Source organism: Botryllus schlosseri, chromosome 4 (genome assembly GCF_051294905.1).
Source record: "Botryllus schlosseri isolate E-star chromosome 4, Bs_hap1, whole genome shotgun sequence".
Taxonomy (NCBI): domain Eukaryota; kingdom Metazoa; phylum Chordata; class Ascidiacea; order Stolidobranchia; family Styelidae; genus Botryllus; species Botryllus schlosseri.
In genome coordinates this window covers 2,376,048-2,391,666 of record NC_137239.1, presented here as the reverse complement: position 1 = coordinate 2,391,666, position 15,619 = coordinate 2,376,048, and the positions used below count along the sequence as shown (strand labels likewise).

At 39.9% G+C, this 15,619-nt stretch overlaps 2 protein-coding genes and 1 long non-coding RNA gene across 5 annotated transcripts in view; 1 reads left to right on the top strand and 2 right to left on the bottom strand.

The window, feature by feature from the left end:
• Positions 1–15,619, bottom strand: part of LOC145437919 (uncharacterized) — a 154,542-nt gene that overhangs the window by 96,503 nt on the left and 42,420 nt on the right. The gene's annotated exons all lie outside the window — the stretch shown is intronic.
• On the bottom strand, positions 4,385–9,276 carry LOC145436843 (uncharacterized). Of its 3 annotated transcripts, XM_080314058.1 has the most exons (6): positions 8,407–9,276; positions 8,223–8,321; positions 8,090–8,161; positions 7,553–7,895; positions 5,906–6,013; positions 4,385–4,678 (listed from the first exon to the last, which is right to left on the bottom strand). In XM_080314058.1, exons 1-4 carry the CDS (start codon positions 8,491–8,493, stop codon positions 7,797–7,799), a joined length of 357 nt encoding a protein of 118 aa, XP_080170184.1. In that variant the 5' UTR covers positions 8,494–9,276; the 3' UTR covers positions 4,385–4,678; positions 5,906–6,013; positions 7,553–7,796. The 3 variants fall into 3 exon arrangements, with proteins under 3 accessions (XP_080170184.1, XP_080170185.1, XP_080170183.1); XM_080314059.1 differs by lacking the exon at positions 5,906–6,013; XM_080314057.1 differs by lacking the exons at positions 8,090–8,161; positions 8,223–8,321; positions 8,407–9,276 and having other exon boundaries at positions 7,553–7,796.
• Positions 13,702–15,619, top strand: part of LOC145437885 (adhesion G protein-coupled receptor E5-like) — a 39,669-nt gene continuing 37,751 nt past the window's right edge. Inside the window, exon 1 of the mRNA XM_080315265.1 lies at positions 13,702–13,820. Within this exon, the coding sequence (XP_080171391.1) occupies positions 13,739–13,820 (82 nt within the window). The 5' untranslated portion in view covers positions 13,702–13,738. The remainder of the gene's footprint in view (positions 13,821–15,619) is intronic.

Below are 15,619 nucleotides of genomic sequence, written 5' to 3'. Positions count from 1 at the left end.
TTTTATTGCATTTAAACACATGAAAATCGCAATACCGTGCTTAAAATATTCCGTGAGTGATTTCGTTTAATTTTTTTTTGTTGGAGTTCGAAATTGGACAGTGTGTTATTGCATATGCCTGCGAATTGCAGTTCATTCCTGCGCATCAGAGTTGCCCGAGAGAGCGTTGGAAACATTGATCGGTAAATGCTGCAACTGTGCAATGTATGGCGTTGAATTACATCAGCTTCTTAGTAGCAAAATTCAGATTTTATTTCATTCGTTTGAAATTGAACGGGAATCTTCTATATTCAAAATAACTGATAACTTAGGCCTCTGTATCAATATAAAATTTCGTGAAATTGCGCCTTTGCCAGAAATCGGATTTCAATTGATATGGTCATACGTTCATACTTCTTACTTCAGTTACAATATTTGTATTTCAAATCTGGCTGTATGTGTTGATAGTAGGGATGGTGTGAACGTGAGGTTCGAGTTCGCGTTCTGTGTGTGAACCGCCGAAGTTTAGAGGTTCGCGTTCACAAACGAACCTTGGTAGGTTCTGCACTGTGAACCTTTTTTATATATTACAATTTTCACTAATTATAGTCTTTTTGTATAAAATTTATTGTATTTAAACTTCAGACCACTCTATGCAGGACACTGGCAGCATACAAAATCAACATCATAGGCATCATCGGGCATGCATCTTGACAATCTCGAATACTTTTTATTTCTATGTTACAAAAGTTTGCTCGAAATATCAAGCTCTCCGTTTGTGAATATTTAGTGGCTCCAGTTGGGGTAAGGGGTCAATCTTGACTTCATATGTTTAGTATCATAAAAACCAAATCCATGCGATTGCGGTATGTGGTCCTGCTATAAAACTTATCAATGGGGAAATATCGGTAGCAAGTATAGAAACCCGTTTTACACTCTGCTCAATACTCAGGCGACAAATACATTGTCCGATCTGGCCAAGACCGTTAATGCGTAAGCTTATATTCCCTTGCAAGTCCTCGTCGAAATTGTTGGCAAAGCGACGGAAAGTATTGATTTTATGGTATCATTATATAATTTCATTATCTCCGTTGATACATTTGGTGACATTTAAAAAGTGAACTCCGGACTATTCCACCTTTTACAATGGCCCATTGTACGCACCGAAATCTCGAGAGGCTGTGTTATGAATAGTTGCTGCGATTTCATTTTGTCGCGCCGGGCGCGAAAATATTTCCGATTCAGGAATGAATTTCGTAATTAATAGTAGCGGTATCACATATTACTATCAATCATTTCTCTTTTTTCACCCATGTGATCAGATTCACCGGTGGGGTTCATGGGGTGAGTGCTTTCGAAAATTTTGGGGCCAGTTATAAATGATAATGCTACTGCCAAAGCTATGAATTAATGAATGACGTACACGTGTGAATTGCTTCAAATCTTCAAAGAATATTAAAAATGTGCTCAAATGAAGTTGAAATCGGCTTATCCTCCATTGAGCGCGACTGCTGGAGTTTAAATTTGGCGAGCGTTCTTGAACACAAAATAAGTTTCATCGTCAACAATCGTGAAGTCAGAATAGTTGTGAAACACATGTTCAGTCAAAATTATTAGGGACTTCGTCAATTTCTCGCGTCAATTTCTGATATAGGCTATCACTTCACTGAAATGAAGGGTTGGCATTAGCAATATGACATCACATGACTTCATGAGATTTACGTTCGCGTTCACACAGAACCTTTTATAAAGGTTCGCGTTTACACGAACCTGAACCTTTCAGAGGTTCACATCATCTCTAGTTTATAGTAATGACTGCATTGCCTGTATTACTGTATCAACGCAGTGGGCCTTTACACCTGGGGTGGCCTACCTGCGGCCGTAGAAGGAAATTTGTGCGGCCGTCAACACGTAATTATATTAGTATGTGTTGGAGGCCGTCGACATGAAAATTGACTTTAGGAATTGACTCCGTTATAATTAACCTTGAAATATGTTCCTGCTTGTCACGATTCAAATGCAATCTGACTCCTACTGTACAGATGCGAACGGTGGTGAGATAGCGTAGTACTCCGTTCTACAGCTGCAACACGAAGTGGTTGCAGGTTCGAGTCAGACCGATGTCGACATCAAAATTCCCACCTAAGTGTTCGGGGTCTATCTAGTCTCCTTCTCGCCATCTTGAAAAGCATGGAAGTGGAACGGGGTACAAGTTGGTGAATACGGAATGATAACGAAGAATCTCGACCCGATGTGAAATGACCAATGTAGTCGAAATACCATGAATATGAAACACAACAACAAAAATACTAACTTAGAATCGTGTGCTCCTCACGAAAGATACTTGTTTTCCGTACATTTTGGCGATTGCAATATCTTTCCAGTATACCGACAATTGTGACAGGAGGTCCAGGAATAAAACTATGCAACAGCGAGGCATATTTTGGCAGCAATCGTTTTCGTAAGAATGTCACCGTATTCGAACTGCACCTGAAAGGTTTTTAAAAATATGTACCATAGCACATGTGCAATATCCGTGATGTAGAGGTTTATCATCATTGCGGGTCATTGCTTCGGCTTAACTTCAATTTGACATCACATCATGTTTAAAGCCCAGTTCCTCTTCCTCGCTCATAATGTTATTATCTGGTAACAAATTGATTTGATTCTTTCAATAAATAATATTGTTTTATTGGATCACTGTTGTCCAAGGGACCGCTCAGTGAGTTGGTGTGTTTGCGCAGACTCGTCAAAAATTAGAAGGGACATTGGCTGTAATGTCCGTGAATGAATTTACAATCATTGATGTCCACTACAGCGGTTCGCATTTCAGCTGTTGAGTAGAATTCTTTATCTTGTAATAATTTTTGATTAAAATTTGTGATAATCATTTCAGTTAATTTCCGAGTCTTGTTGTTGTTATATTTAGCCTTTAGTTTACGATAGAGACTGAAGCCATGACTTGATTACGATATGCTCTAATAACCGTATAAATCTGATGGTGAATTGAAAAGAATGCAACGTTGGCATCAGTTTATAAAATATCCTCCTCCAATCCTTGATTCAACCTCATGCGACGATGTCCATGATCAGCTGACTATCACTACTAATGAAATCTGGCTGACAGTACATCGCACGAATATGGGGACGGTGGAAATACCCAGACATCAGAGACCCCACCAAACCGAAAACTGGCAGAAATCTGTCACAATTGGGCTCTCTATGAAGTTAGCATGTCACACAGCGAGCATGCTGCTGTTGGAAGTTCTGCGTTGCCTTGATCATAATCTTCCCGCCAAGGCACAAACTAGTTTGATAAACCATATTTCGTCTATATTCGAATTCAAGAGTGGATATATGTGTATCTTAAGAACTGGAATAGTTGCACCAAACTTGTCCAGAAAAGAAGATCTCTTTGTATGTCGACTGAAGTCAATGTGTCGTTTTAGGCATTTTATATGACTGTCCGGTGTCCGCATTTTACTGGTATTTTGTATGTATGATTGTGGTGGATTTTATTATATCTAACACGATAATGAAATCATATTCTCACATTGTGATGTCGTGCTACAGAAGGGGTGACATGTCAGCCAGAAATCGACACTGATTGAGGTAGCGGTAGGGTTATTATCGGTTGTAAGCTGCCATAGCCAGACGGTTAATGTGGGGCAATAAGGGGTAATGAGTCTGCAGCTGAACAGCGAGAATTGCATCTTTAGAAGCATTATTTTTCCATCGAAAGTTTATGATACGCCGGGCAATGGCTTTACTTTTTGCTGACCGGGGATAAGTTCAGGTGAGTCGGTCGTAAAGCTAAAAGTACTATGCCTTGACTTATCGAAAATGTATCGAATAAGCAGGGAGGATATAGTTTAGAAGCAGATAATGTTTTACCGAATAACTTTAAATACATCATTTCTTATTTCCCTAATTCAACATATATCGAAAACATCTTTATAGTCACATGTTCTTGGTTAAACAACATGCAGCATACACACATCCGTCAATATTTTCACAAAGATCAATGTTTGATGAGCCTACACTCTAAATTTCAAAAGCGTTTATGAGACGGAAAATTAAACGCCAAAAGTGAGCCCCTTTTAACTGTCCGATTGTGTCTCATATTACGTCTCACACTTTTACGTTTTAATTAAACGCTCATGCGTTAAATACCGACGCAGAGCTCAAAATGAAAATAGCTACGCCGGCATGCTGAAAAACGACACAGAGCTTGAAATGATAACAAATTTTATTGCAAAATACGGTTATTATGCTGCAAGCACAGTAAATACTGTCCCGCGCTCAAATGTCAGGCAACAGGCGCCTCCTTCAGATGCACATGCCCTCCAGTTGGTGAACCACCAACCTTATTGCATTTCCGGCAATCTTACTAACACGCTTCGCGGTATTTTCTTTCGAATTGAACATATTTGGAGTTCTAGTGAAAACCATTTCTTTCGTCCTCGATCATCATCTTTTGTAGAAATCCAAGGACCATAAACGTTTTAGGGTATCCAAGGTACCAGGCATAGTAACGAGACATGAGGTCAATGACCATGCCTAGGATTCCTTGCCCTTTTGTGCATGATATACAGGTGTTGTCAACCAATGCCCATCCTTGATGTACGCCCGACTCGTGGCAGACGATCAGTAGGTGTGGTGGATCCAATGTCAAGCATGCAACTTCAGCATCATGCGCCTGAAATAATACGAATGTATATAAATCATATAGTTAGCATATCAAACGACTGTTCAAGGGGCTGCTGAGCAAGAATAAAAAAGAACACTCTAAGCTCCAACTTCAATCCACAAAGCTCAAAAGGGCACGCTCAGAATAACGTTTGTATCGAAGTAGTTTCAATCATTTCTATACAACAGCGGTTCTCAACCGGGATCCACAAAGCAAATCCAGAGTTTTGCGAATCCTCCAAATTTGCAAAATTTATAATAATTTAATATCATTTTATTTTGCTAAGAGAATTCACAAAGCAATTTTACTACATAATTATTAAAACTTACAGATGGCTGTCTGAGATGAAATATTCTACTGTGCAAACCCCATTTTAATCGTCAATTTTCCAATAGCTTGCTGAAATTGCTTATCAGAGAGGTTTTGTTGGGGTTTAGAACAAATTTTCTTGCGAACACCTCCATGCCTAGCATGTTATAGTCGCAAAAATGCACCCTGAAACTGGGCAGTCTGACGATGACTATATACTTGGACCACTGATGCCAAGACTGAGACGCCGAGAAAATGGCCTAGGGCTTTCCCATAATAAATCTTTAGGATGGAATATTCTTCGAGCTATTAGCATGCATGACTACTGACTAGTCCCAATACCGATTCATTAGTCGCTGAAAAACGTGATCCGTTATTGTACGCAGCTCATATATAGTTCAAAATAAAATGAAGTTTATGTTCATAATATTCTTGTATCTAAACCTAACCCTCGTATCTAAACCTAACCCTTGTATCTAAACCTAACCCTAACCCTAGTTACTTCTTTTGTGGTAACCATGCACATGGTCCATGCAAGTGAGCGTGGTGTTGTGCTAACGAGAAGTAGGGGGCTGAAAGCCTGAATGCAATAAATCGAGTGACAATAAATCATGCGAACCGCTAATAAAAATTTCAAGTTAAAATAAATCTGCTACGAAGTATTCTACTTCATGATCATGAATATACCAAGATCTGCGGTAAATGAGGCAGGCCCTGGGTACAACAATACGTCAGAACTGATGTTTTAATCATTACCAAATTTCCCAGTCAGGCTGATCAAATTTTGGTTGACCTTACAATTTCACCTGATGTTATCACTAATTATACCTCGCTGGCCATGCACACAAAACCTTCTCGCAGAATACATGTTGCCGCTACACATAGTGGGTAATTGTTTGGTCCCCTGTGACCTATATAGAATTATACCTGTTTTGCGTCGATAGCCAGCAACGTTGACTTTGATCTTAATCGCAAGTAAGTCAATTGTTTCTGAAGAAATAGCAGACTTTTGACTTCTTTGCTTTCATCTTCTCCCTGGAAAACATTGTTCAAACAAAATTTATATTTATAAAATACTCTTGCTTGGCTCGAGGTCTGGAGTTTCAACTTAGGATTGCAGGAAAGTTGTAGAGTAGACTGCTAACGTTACGTCACTGCTCTGTCAATGCAATGTGCTCTAACTATCCAGTTGAGCGAGCAGTAGCTATAGATAGACATAGGTATTGATAACTAATCTACCGATAGTTGTGCAACACGTGACTCACTGTTGAATACGCCAAGATGGGTACTGCTTAGCCGGCAGAAGCAGCATATAGTCAGGGTTGTAACAACTCGGGTCGATTTTCTGATGACTCATCTTGACTCAAGTCATTTTCTCAAAATACATAATAAATCGACTCGAGTCAATCTGTGTATTGACTCGACTTGGACTCGAATCTTTGGGTATAACTCGTACGAAGTCATATGACTCGAGACTCAGACGGCAAGACCGACATTTCATTGTAATTTCGAAGAATAGTGAAGTAACCACCCGAATGGCATTTCGTCTATTGGTACTGGTACTTGAAAATGCGACCAGAAACTGCTAAAAGTGAGAAAAATTAGTATATTATAAATGCGAACCATTCGATATCCCTAAACAGGGTTATAAAAAGTGGGTTCGACAAGACTTAACTGGAAACTAAGCAGTCAACACAATGACTTGGACTCGAGTCATAATACCATGACTCGGACACGAATCTCTGCACGATGACTTCGACTCAGACTTGACTCGAGTCTGAACTATAAAAGTGAGATTGACTTGTGACTTGGTTACAACCCTGATATAGTCCTATAGCTCGCGGCCAATGGCGTCGATCGATCGGAACAATGCCAATTTGGGCCTGACACCGAGAAAAGTTGGGAACCACTGGCTTAGATGATTTGATGAAGTATACACGTGAAAACAATGACATGAATTTCGCGGCTACGTATAAAAATCATTCATCTGGTGTAGCCCGCGAGCAATCTGAAGGTTTGAATCCGGCCCGAGACACCAGTTGAGTTTGACACCCATGCCCTATAGAGCCCTGGTCTCCAACTCAAATGTGCTCGCGGGCCAATTCCTAGTTTTTAATGATGTCGCGGGTCGCAGTATCAATAATAGGGATATTCAATGTATAACTTCAAAGTAGATCTTATTTGACGGGACCTTGCAGACAGGCAATACACAGACCTCATGGAAATGTAATTTGTTATTGTATTATTCACGCTCGACACAGGAAAAAATTACATTTCCAAATGTTTGAATAAAATTGTTTTTGTGCCGGCCATAATTTTTTCAAATTAATGAGTTATAGACATTGTGCGAGAGGATGCATCATGACATCGTAAAACTGCCGGGCTATAATATTGCAGCTAGTGGACCTTTGACGTGCCACAATTATACGTAGTATATTTTACACTCTACTTAATAAATCTGATATCGGAGCATTTGAGCGGTGTAGCCCAATCCCGGTATTGATATATGTAATGGCTGTAATTGAGAAGGTCGTTGCATGATCATAGGCCGAAAAACATGCAATGAACACTTACCCAGTGAGGGCACCCAACTCCATCATATTGTAGGCATGGATACTTTTCGCACAGATGCCTGGAGAATTCGGCATATGCTCTTTTGCATGTCATAACACCATGTAATCGGATGTGGTATGCGCATTCTTCCACCACGGCATTTAGTAAATGTCCAGCCTTTTGATGTTGCAATTCGGATGCAACACGGGCATTGAATTTCGGTAATGTAAATCTCTTTTGGGCAGGAGCAATTCCCAGGAGACTATCAATCTTCTGGAATTGAAGCAATTCCTAGCTCACTATCGTCTGACACAGGAGCAATTCCCAGCTCAGTGTCGTCTGGAATCGTTTGAACATATCCGTCCTAAAATGAAATATCATACTCAATTCAGGTGTATTGGTAGTAGTGTTGGGATGACTCGAGGTCCAAAAATCGGGTGACGTGACTTGACACGAGTCACCTTCGAGAATCGCTTGACTTGACTCGAGTCAAAATGTACAATGACTCAAAATGATCCAACACTGATTGGTAGATTATAGTGATGTAAATGTTCATACCAAAACGTCAGTATTTGATGCAGGCGAGTCCTCCGTAATGAAATCTACTTGCATCTTCATGGGTTCAATTTGCTGTAAAATATAGTTCCATGTAATAGTGCATGAAATATTGTCTTTAATAAGTTCTACGCACATCAGGAGTAGATGTCACTGGATTTTCGAAATCATTATTCTGAGCAGGTACATGCGGCACTAAATCGGTCCCACTGTGTTTGATCGACCTCAACCACTTCTGCATGACAAGATTAGATGATGCAGATCGCTCCCTTTCCACGATGGGAAATTCATAGCTACGAATGCGGAAAAAACGTACTCACATCTCTCAGGGCAATCAAACGGCACATCAAGCCAACTTTGAAATCCATTTTAACGAAATCCTCATCAGCCAGCAAACCGAAAACCATGCTACATACTTCATTTTCTGAGAAAACAAAATACAAATTTACATTTCACTTCCAAATGTATGGCATGTTGAGCAAATACTCTACTAGCTTTAGCAGGACTACCTGTAAAGACACCACACCTGATCAACACACTTGGTTATAATATACTGAATGTCGCCAATTTTGGGACTAATTTGTGGCCGTGGATAGGTTAAGTCGGAAACTTTACAAAACTCAACAACGCGACTACTTTCTACAGCAAATGCATTGAATTTGGACTCAAAATACAGAACATTAAAGCGACCAGTAATAGTATGCCGATGTTTTGTGTTTTTCACGGTGGGATCCGATTGGATCAACTACTTCAAATTCATCAAAATACAGGGAGAATAGCAGGCAGTCAGGGTGACTGGCTATCCCAAGATTACTTTTAAGATAATCTCCATGTAAGCATCTGTCATGGTATGACACCCGTGAAACGGAGTAGGCTTTGAAATGAGAGATTCGGCAGTGACATTAACAGTGCTTCCAACTGCTGCATAAAAGGTACAAAGTACCAGTATGCAGAAGCAGTCTGGAGCATATAACCATCTCGAGTTAAAATATTTTCAAACCATCTCCCAAATTCGACACTTTCAGGTTCAATAAGACCAAAATGTTCCTTATAAGAAGTTTTTCTTGCTTCCTTTATTTGCAACAAGCACAGTGCATCTGAGGATGAATGAGTGTATCTGCAGAAATGCTACTAAACAAGTTGACATTGGATGACAAAACATCAGTAAGCCCAGAATCACTCAGTTTATGAATAGTATAGTCGCAACAGTAAAGCTGCTTGAGCCAGAATACCGACTCGATAGGGTGCTGCTGAACTTTGTCTGCGCGGGCTCTATATTAAATAAAATCAATATTAGTAATTTTTTCATGATGTTATATTCCAATTTTAAGGATTATCATACCATACTACACTGTTTTTGCCAGGAACTTAAGCCAGTTTTTACTGTACAATTTTGCATTCTGCCGATTGCTACAAAAACGTGATCATGTGCTGCTATGTTGTCGTGCTGTATTATATCTGCATCTGAAAGCTTACACTGAACCAAAATGCGTTATTGCACGTTAACGAATAACAGTCGAGTTGTTGAAATGGAAGACAGCACTTTGGCATATCGGTAGTAAATATGAACTGTCTTATAGCTTTGATTCAGGTAATGGATATTCTTAACACTTACCTTTCAATACGTCGACATCTCTTTGTTCTATGCCGTCTCCCAATAAGAATTCAGCAAATTCGTAATCCATCACGAACGGATCACTAATAATACTCGCACTCGACTCGACACTTAGCACAGAAGACTCGCAACTCGACCAGTGTTGCCAACTCCGGATGGAAGAAAATCGCTAAAACGGGTGTCAAAAATCGCTAGATGTCGCTAAATATTGAGAAAAAAGCGCTAGAAAATAGCGCTAAATCTGCATTAATTACTAAAGGTGTTAAATTGAACCATTATATCAATACATTCTTCTCAGCTATATTTTACCCGTCTGGGGCCAAAGTCACTTATCATATTTCTAGTTCATAATACGTAATAGTCATCTCTAAGCGGGACAAAATGTGCAATGCATTTCTATAAAGCAGATCGCGTTGCGCAATAATCGCTATACGTGACCATGACCACTGACTAGGTTTGCAGGCATAACCGCTCACTATATAAGCGTGCCTTTCTCGATGCGTCCGTGAATGCGTGATGCGATGTACCGTGGAAATGCGCTTGACTTCTTCTCTAAACTGTGTTGGAGTACTTGAACACGACATGCGCCTTGACACACGTGTACACTGTACACGACATGCGACTTGAACCGACACAACACGACTTGAACCGGGTTTGCCAGCCACTATAAGTAGAGTCCTTAAGAAAATAATCCGATGACCAACCCGGGGTATGAAATGTAATTAATCTGGTCTTGAACGAAAGCTATATAGTGTCACACTGATTCCGACATTACGAATTAAATTCTTTTCAGGACAATGGAACGACCTCAAAACAGCCCCCAAAGTCTGAAAATTGGCATTGATCAGAACAATCGCAGGACGAAATTGGTCATTGTTACGTTCATTGTGTTGCGGCGGTGCCATTGTTGGAGCAATGCCGGTTTTCAGACTTTGAGGGCTGTTGCGGGGTGCATGGTTCCATTGTCCGGATGAGATTTTATTTTTATTTTCGAAATCACTGCGACGCTATTTTTCGATCACGGTTAATTATATTAAATTTCAGCGCTCAGGTCGCCAGATGTAGCACAGCCAATTATGCAACTTTTAGATTACTCAGCAAGAAGAGACACTGTGTTTGCTCATGCGTAACCGCCAGGAGTTGCGTAGGTTAGCCATTAGAGATGTACAAGGATCAGGATTTTGGATTCTAACCGGACAGGAATCCGGCAAGTTTTTTTCAAACAGGATCGGATCAGGATTCATATTTTTACCCGACTGCCGGATCCGGATCAGGACAGGATTCTAAATTTCTAGTGCATGAAAGTGACTTTCTGTGTGTTTACTTCGATATTTTGTATGAACTTTGACTCAGCTGGCTTCAGAGTTTCACCATTATTTCGAAAAATCCCTAACAGCAAACTTCAATTCATTACCGAGGTGTAATTCAAAAAAAATATCGACGACAGGGGCAAATGGATGCTCAAATTGCTCAACCTTGTGCAGGATATTTTTGGATCCGGATTCTAACATTTGAGTCGGAAACAGGATCCGGATTGGATCAGGATTCCATTTTATCGAACAGGATTGGATCCGGATCCCGAAAAACCATGATCCGTACATCTCTATTAGCCATCTATATTAATTATATATCATCGGAGTCCGCACTCTGGTGACCGGTATAGCCAATGCAGTCGTCAGTCAGAACTGATCTTTATTGGTTATTTTCGGTAAAAAAGCGCTAAATAATCGCTAAATACTTCTTCAAAAATCGCTAGATTTATCGCTAGGCGCTAGATCCATATTTTTAGGCGCTAAACCGGATGAAAAATCGCTAGATCTAGCGCGAAAATCGCTAAATTGGCAACACTGAACTCGACACTCGTGATAAATGCGACAGAATATGCGATCAACGCTCTCTGAATTCCCGCGCCTGACACACCAGCGAGCGCGTGATACCGCATTTCGTTTGTGAGTTTATGTTAGGAGATAAGAGGAAAATGAGGAATGAGCACGATATATGCCACTCCCGCGAAAACAGACCTCGCTCTCTCGCTTGAACGGTGTTTACTTCGATATCACGCAACTCGAGAGAGGGAAAAAAGTCATTTCGTGTTTTAATCTAACGCTTGGAATTTAGAGTGTACATCTCTTTATTGAGCAACAGTCGTATTATTACTATTTCGCATGCTTTTGCGTTATCGGTATGCAACCTAAGCCTTCTCCATTGAACACGTCTGAATCTGTAATGTTAGCTCGATAGGTTGATATGCCATGACGACTTTGAAAAAATATACTGCAGCGTTCGTAAGACGTAACATCGAGGTTTTTATTGCTATAGTACAAATATAAATTAGAATGACTTGTTCACTGAAAAGGATTTTACGACTCTTGATGACTGTAAAGGATTTTACGACTCTTGATAAATACATTTGCCAAATTCTTCATGTTGAATACCATAGGTACGATAGGACGTAGCAATTCCATATAACATAGTCTAAGAGTGAATTGGTTGGCGAAAGTTTGATTTGATTGTAGCGGTGCGGTAAAACATGCGACTGGCAAGTACTAAATTGGTCAGTCGGAAGGACAGTAAGAATTTGGTCAGCAAAAACGTATCGATAGAAATTTGGCGATACGCTACAGATAGATAGATATATACGCCTATATAGTAAGGATGACGCGATCCCCTAAATCAGGAGTGTCAAACATACAGCCCGCGGGCCGCATGCAGCCCGCCAGACGATATCATTCGTCCAGCGAAACAATTATGAGTAAATTGTAAAATGCATATATTATCCAGCACATGTGTAAAAAATGTTCTAGGTTTTCTCATAGTAGATACTTCCATAAAACTATGGGTCGTCAACTCAAAACGGGTCGCGGGCCATTTTTCAAATTTCGCAGAGGCCGCGGACAGCATGAATTCAATATTGCGTTAAAATATGCCGCGCAGTTTACCAACCACGTTTTTAAAACTGTACGTCAGGACGAAGCTGTGGTCCCTAATATGGACGATGGGCATAGTTACCACAAAAGAAATTATATTTTAATAAAGGAGTACAAATACAAAAAAAATATCATGATCATCACTTTCATTCGGGTTTCTCTGTGAGCTGCACACAATAGCTGTTAGCACTTTTCAGCGCCAAAGAATCGATGTTGGGGTTACCTGGACACGATATATATTGAGGAGGCTGCTGTCCGCGCGGTATGTTTCTTTCAAAATAGCACGGCAGTATAAATCAATTCGTAAGGTACCGTTAATGGACAGAATTTCTTGGTCCCGATTTATGTAGGCAGCGCAAACATTAAATTTATGTGGACCAATACATGTTTTATTGCGCAGAAGAAATTTGATACCATATATCTCGGGAATCGCAGACAATGGACTACTTTATGTTTTCAAGACAGGGTGGTGCAACTTCATCAGTCGGCGGACAGGATATGGAAAATTGAAATATTGGCTGGCCGGATTCATGAATCGATAAAATAATCGCGTATCTAGCCACCAGTATAGCCATCGTATTTAATGTAAACTTTAAGCGTAAAGTATAGAAACCATAAACAGTGGTGAATTTCTTAACGTAATGTAGCCTACTTCAAATAGCTAATGAAGTCAATGAGACATTTGTGGTCGATTAAAGTTGTTAACAAGTTGTTCGAACTCTGGCTGCTTGTCAAACGGAACAACCCTTAATCAAAACTGCACGTGGACATAACTTATACTGGAACGCCACTGTTCATGGTCGAAATCGTTTGCTCGCAAATGTATGTAGACCCTGGTTGCGCGCCATATTACCGTGTGAGAGCGGAATCTGTACACGCGTTGCTCAAAATCCTGCCGCGGCTGGATTCGGCCGTTTCCGGGATATTTCATGAGTTCGAAATTGAATAGAAAATCATTTTCTATTTTAAATATGCCGAGTCAGAGTCAAATTAGGTCAAGCCATTGACCAAATGTGACTTACGCCAGGTCCCGACTTCACAAAAATGATGTATATCCCATAATAAAGAAAATTATAATATTGATTTGAACAGGGCTATGATAAATACATCATGGGGTCTGGAACGAAAAGGAATCACAACGTATTTCGTTCAGCGTTCACTTTCTGTCTGTTTGCGTCCGTCTGTTGTCAAGGTATGAAAATATTTATTATGTAGCCTACTGTTAACGCACATAGGCTGTCGTGAATAAGATCGAACCACACACATATTTTCTAAAGTCAACCAAGATTCAACATACAGAGCCGTGTCTTGAGAGTCAAAATATTATCATTATTCGTGAAAATTGAAAAAAGCATCTATATTAACATCGAACAACTCACAAGCTTGTTAACAATATTGCATAAACTGGATAGTTCATACGTTGCATCCACGTTGTATATTCTAGTGCCTGGATATGGCCACCACTAGCCAGGCTTGCAAACTGACGAGAATTCCTTTCTGTTGCGCCACTTTTCGTGGTATATTTTGTGGTGCACACACACGGGTATGCACTAGAAGCTTATTGACTGGTGGAGCATCCAGCCACTGCGACGTGACCAATAACCAGCTGGGTTCCAGAAATGAAGCGTAACTGCATTATGCAGTTGTCGTTGTTATTGTTGTTGTAAGCCTGAATTTTCGGGAACTTCCGGAATCTTCTTTTAACATAGATTAGTCTTCAGTTTTCAATCACGAATCATATGTGAGGGTCTGCTATCTTACTGGCATGATATTTAAAGTGTCACATTCAGCATTAGGCAAAATGATATCGCGCTTGATATGAAAAAGAAACAAATCAGAATAAAATAAACGGCGCGTTTTCATGTTGATATGGACACGCATTGGCGTCAGTGTCCACAATCGTCAAAATTCTAAATGAAGAAAAAAAATCCATCTTAGTGGTAAGCTATATCAATATCTCTTTAGTAATTCGGAACACAAATATAAATATCCTAGATTCAAAGAGTTCAGTAGGACGGATCTGTATGAATGCCAAACATGTTTTTCAACCACTATCGTATCTATGAAAACAATGTCATATCTTCCTATATTCCACAGAAATAAAATCGTTACTGCTATACTACACTTGCCATGTCATGCTACATTTTGTCGCTTCTACGTATTATCAGGACTATGTAACTTACCTGCCACGTCTACACATTTTATCAAGTCCCAGGACAGCGTACCACAATGATCTTGACCTTGTTTATCGAGAATTTCATTGTTATATTTGTACTATGTTACATAAAGTGAGTCTGATGTGGCGCGCAAAGCGACGTGATCCGGGATGAAAATTTATTTTACATGCCTGCTGTATTTGATTTGACGGAATCGCTATTCACCAATGACTACGTTTGACTTGGGGAGACCGGGGACAAAAGTAAAACTTTTTGTTTATTCTAACATTACGAGGACATTTCATTTCCAAGGTTTTAATAAAAGAAGCCAACAACTCGATAGTTGGTATAAAAACTAAAATGAAACTCAATCAACAATCAATCATGGAAATTTTAGGTCGCCAAAATCAAAGCTTGAATGTTATATTCGCCCCGTACCCAGGGGCAATTATAACAGTGTTATTTATGACTGAACAAACGAAATGAGCAACAAAAACGGGAGCACAAATTGTAATAATTCATTAAACCTAAAAAGAGAAGTTTGAACGCTTCCCGGCTACGCCCCATCGTATTTTTGCATCTGAATAAAGTATCACCCTTCGTGTCTTCTGCATGAGCAAAAAGTGGACAAGAAACTCATTCATTCCATCATCTCCCTACAAATATTCAGCGTCCTAGGTGCTGTCGTTACGCGTGCATAATGGGTTAGGCATTCGGTCACCTGAAAAGGTGCGAAACCGACCTGGGTGAAATATTTTGATGGAATGGGCCGCTGATAGTGTAGTAAAACGAGGACGCAATATTGTGTGGTGTCAAAGCTAATGGAATTCTTCTG

What these genes read in the sequence shown, in the direction of transcription:
- LOC145436843 (XM_080314057.1), bottom strand. Translation starts at nt 7,645, where the DNA reads ATGACATGCAAAAGAGCATATGCCGAATTCTCCAGGCATCTGTGCGAA. An exon ending in GAGTTGGGTGCCCTCACTGG is followed by an intron (nt 6,014 to 7,552) that starts GTAAGTGTTCAT and finishes AATGTTTTCCAG; the next exon opens with GGAGAAGATGAAAGCAAAGA. An exon ending in TGGCTATCGACGCAAAACAG is followed by an intron (nt 4,679 to 5,905) that starts GTATAATTCTAT and finishes GTATTATTTCAG; the next exon opens with GCGCATGATGCTGAAGTTGC.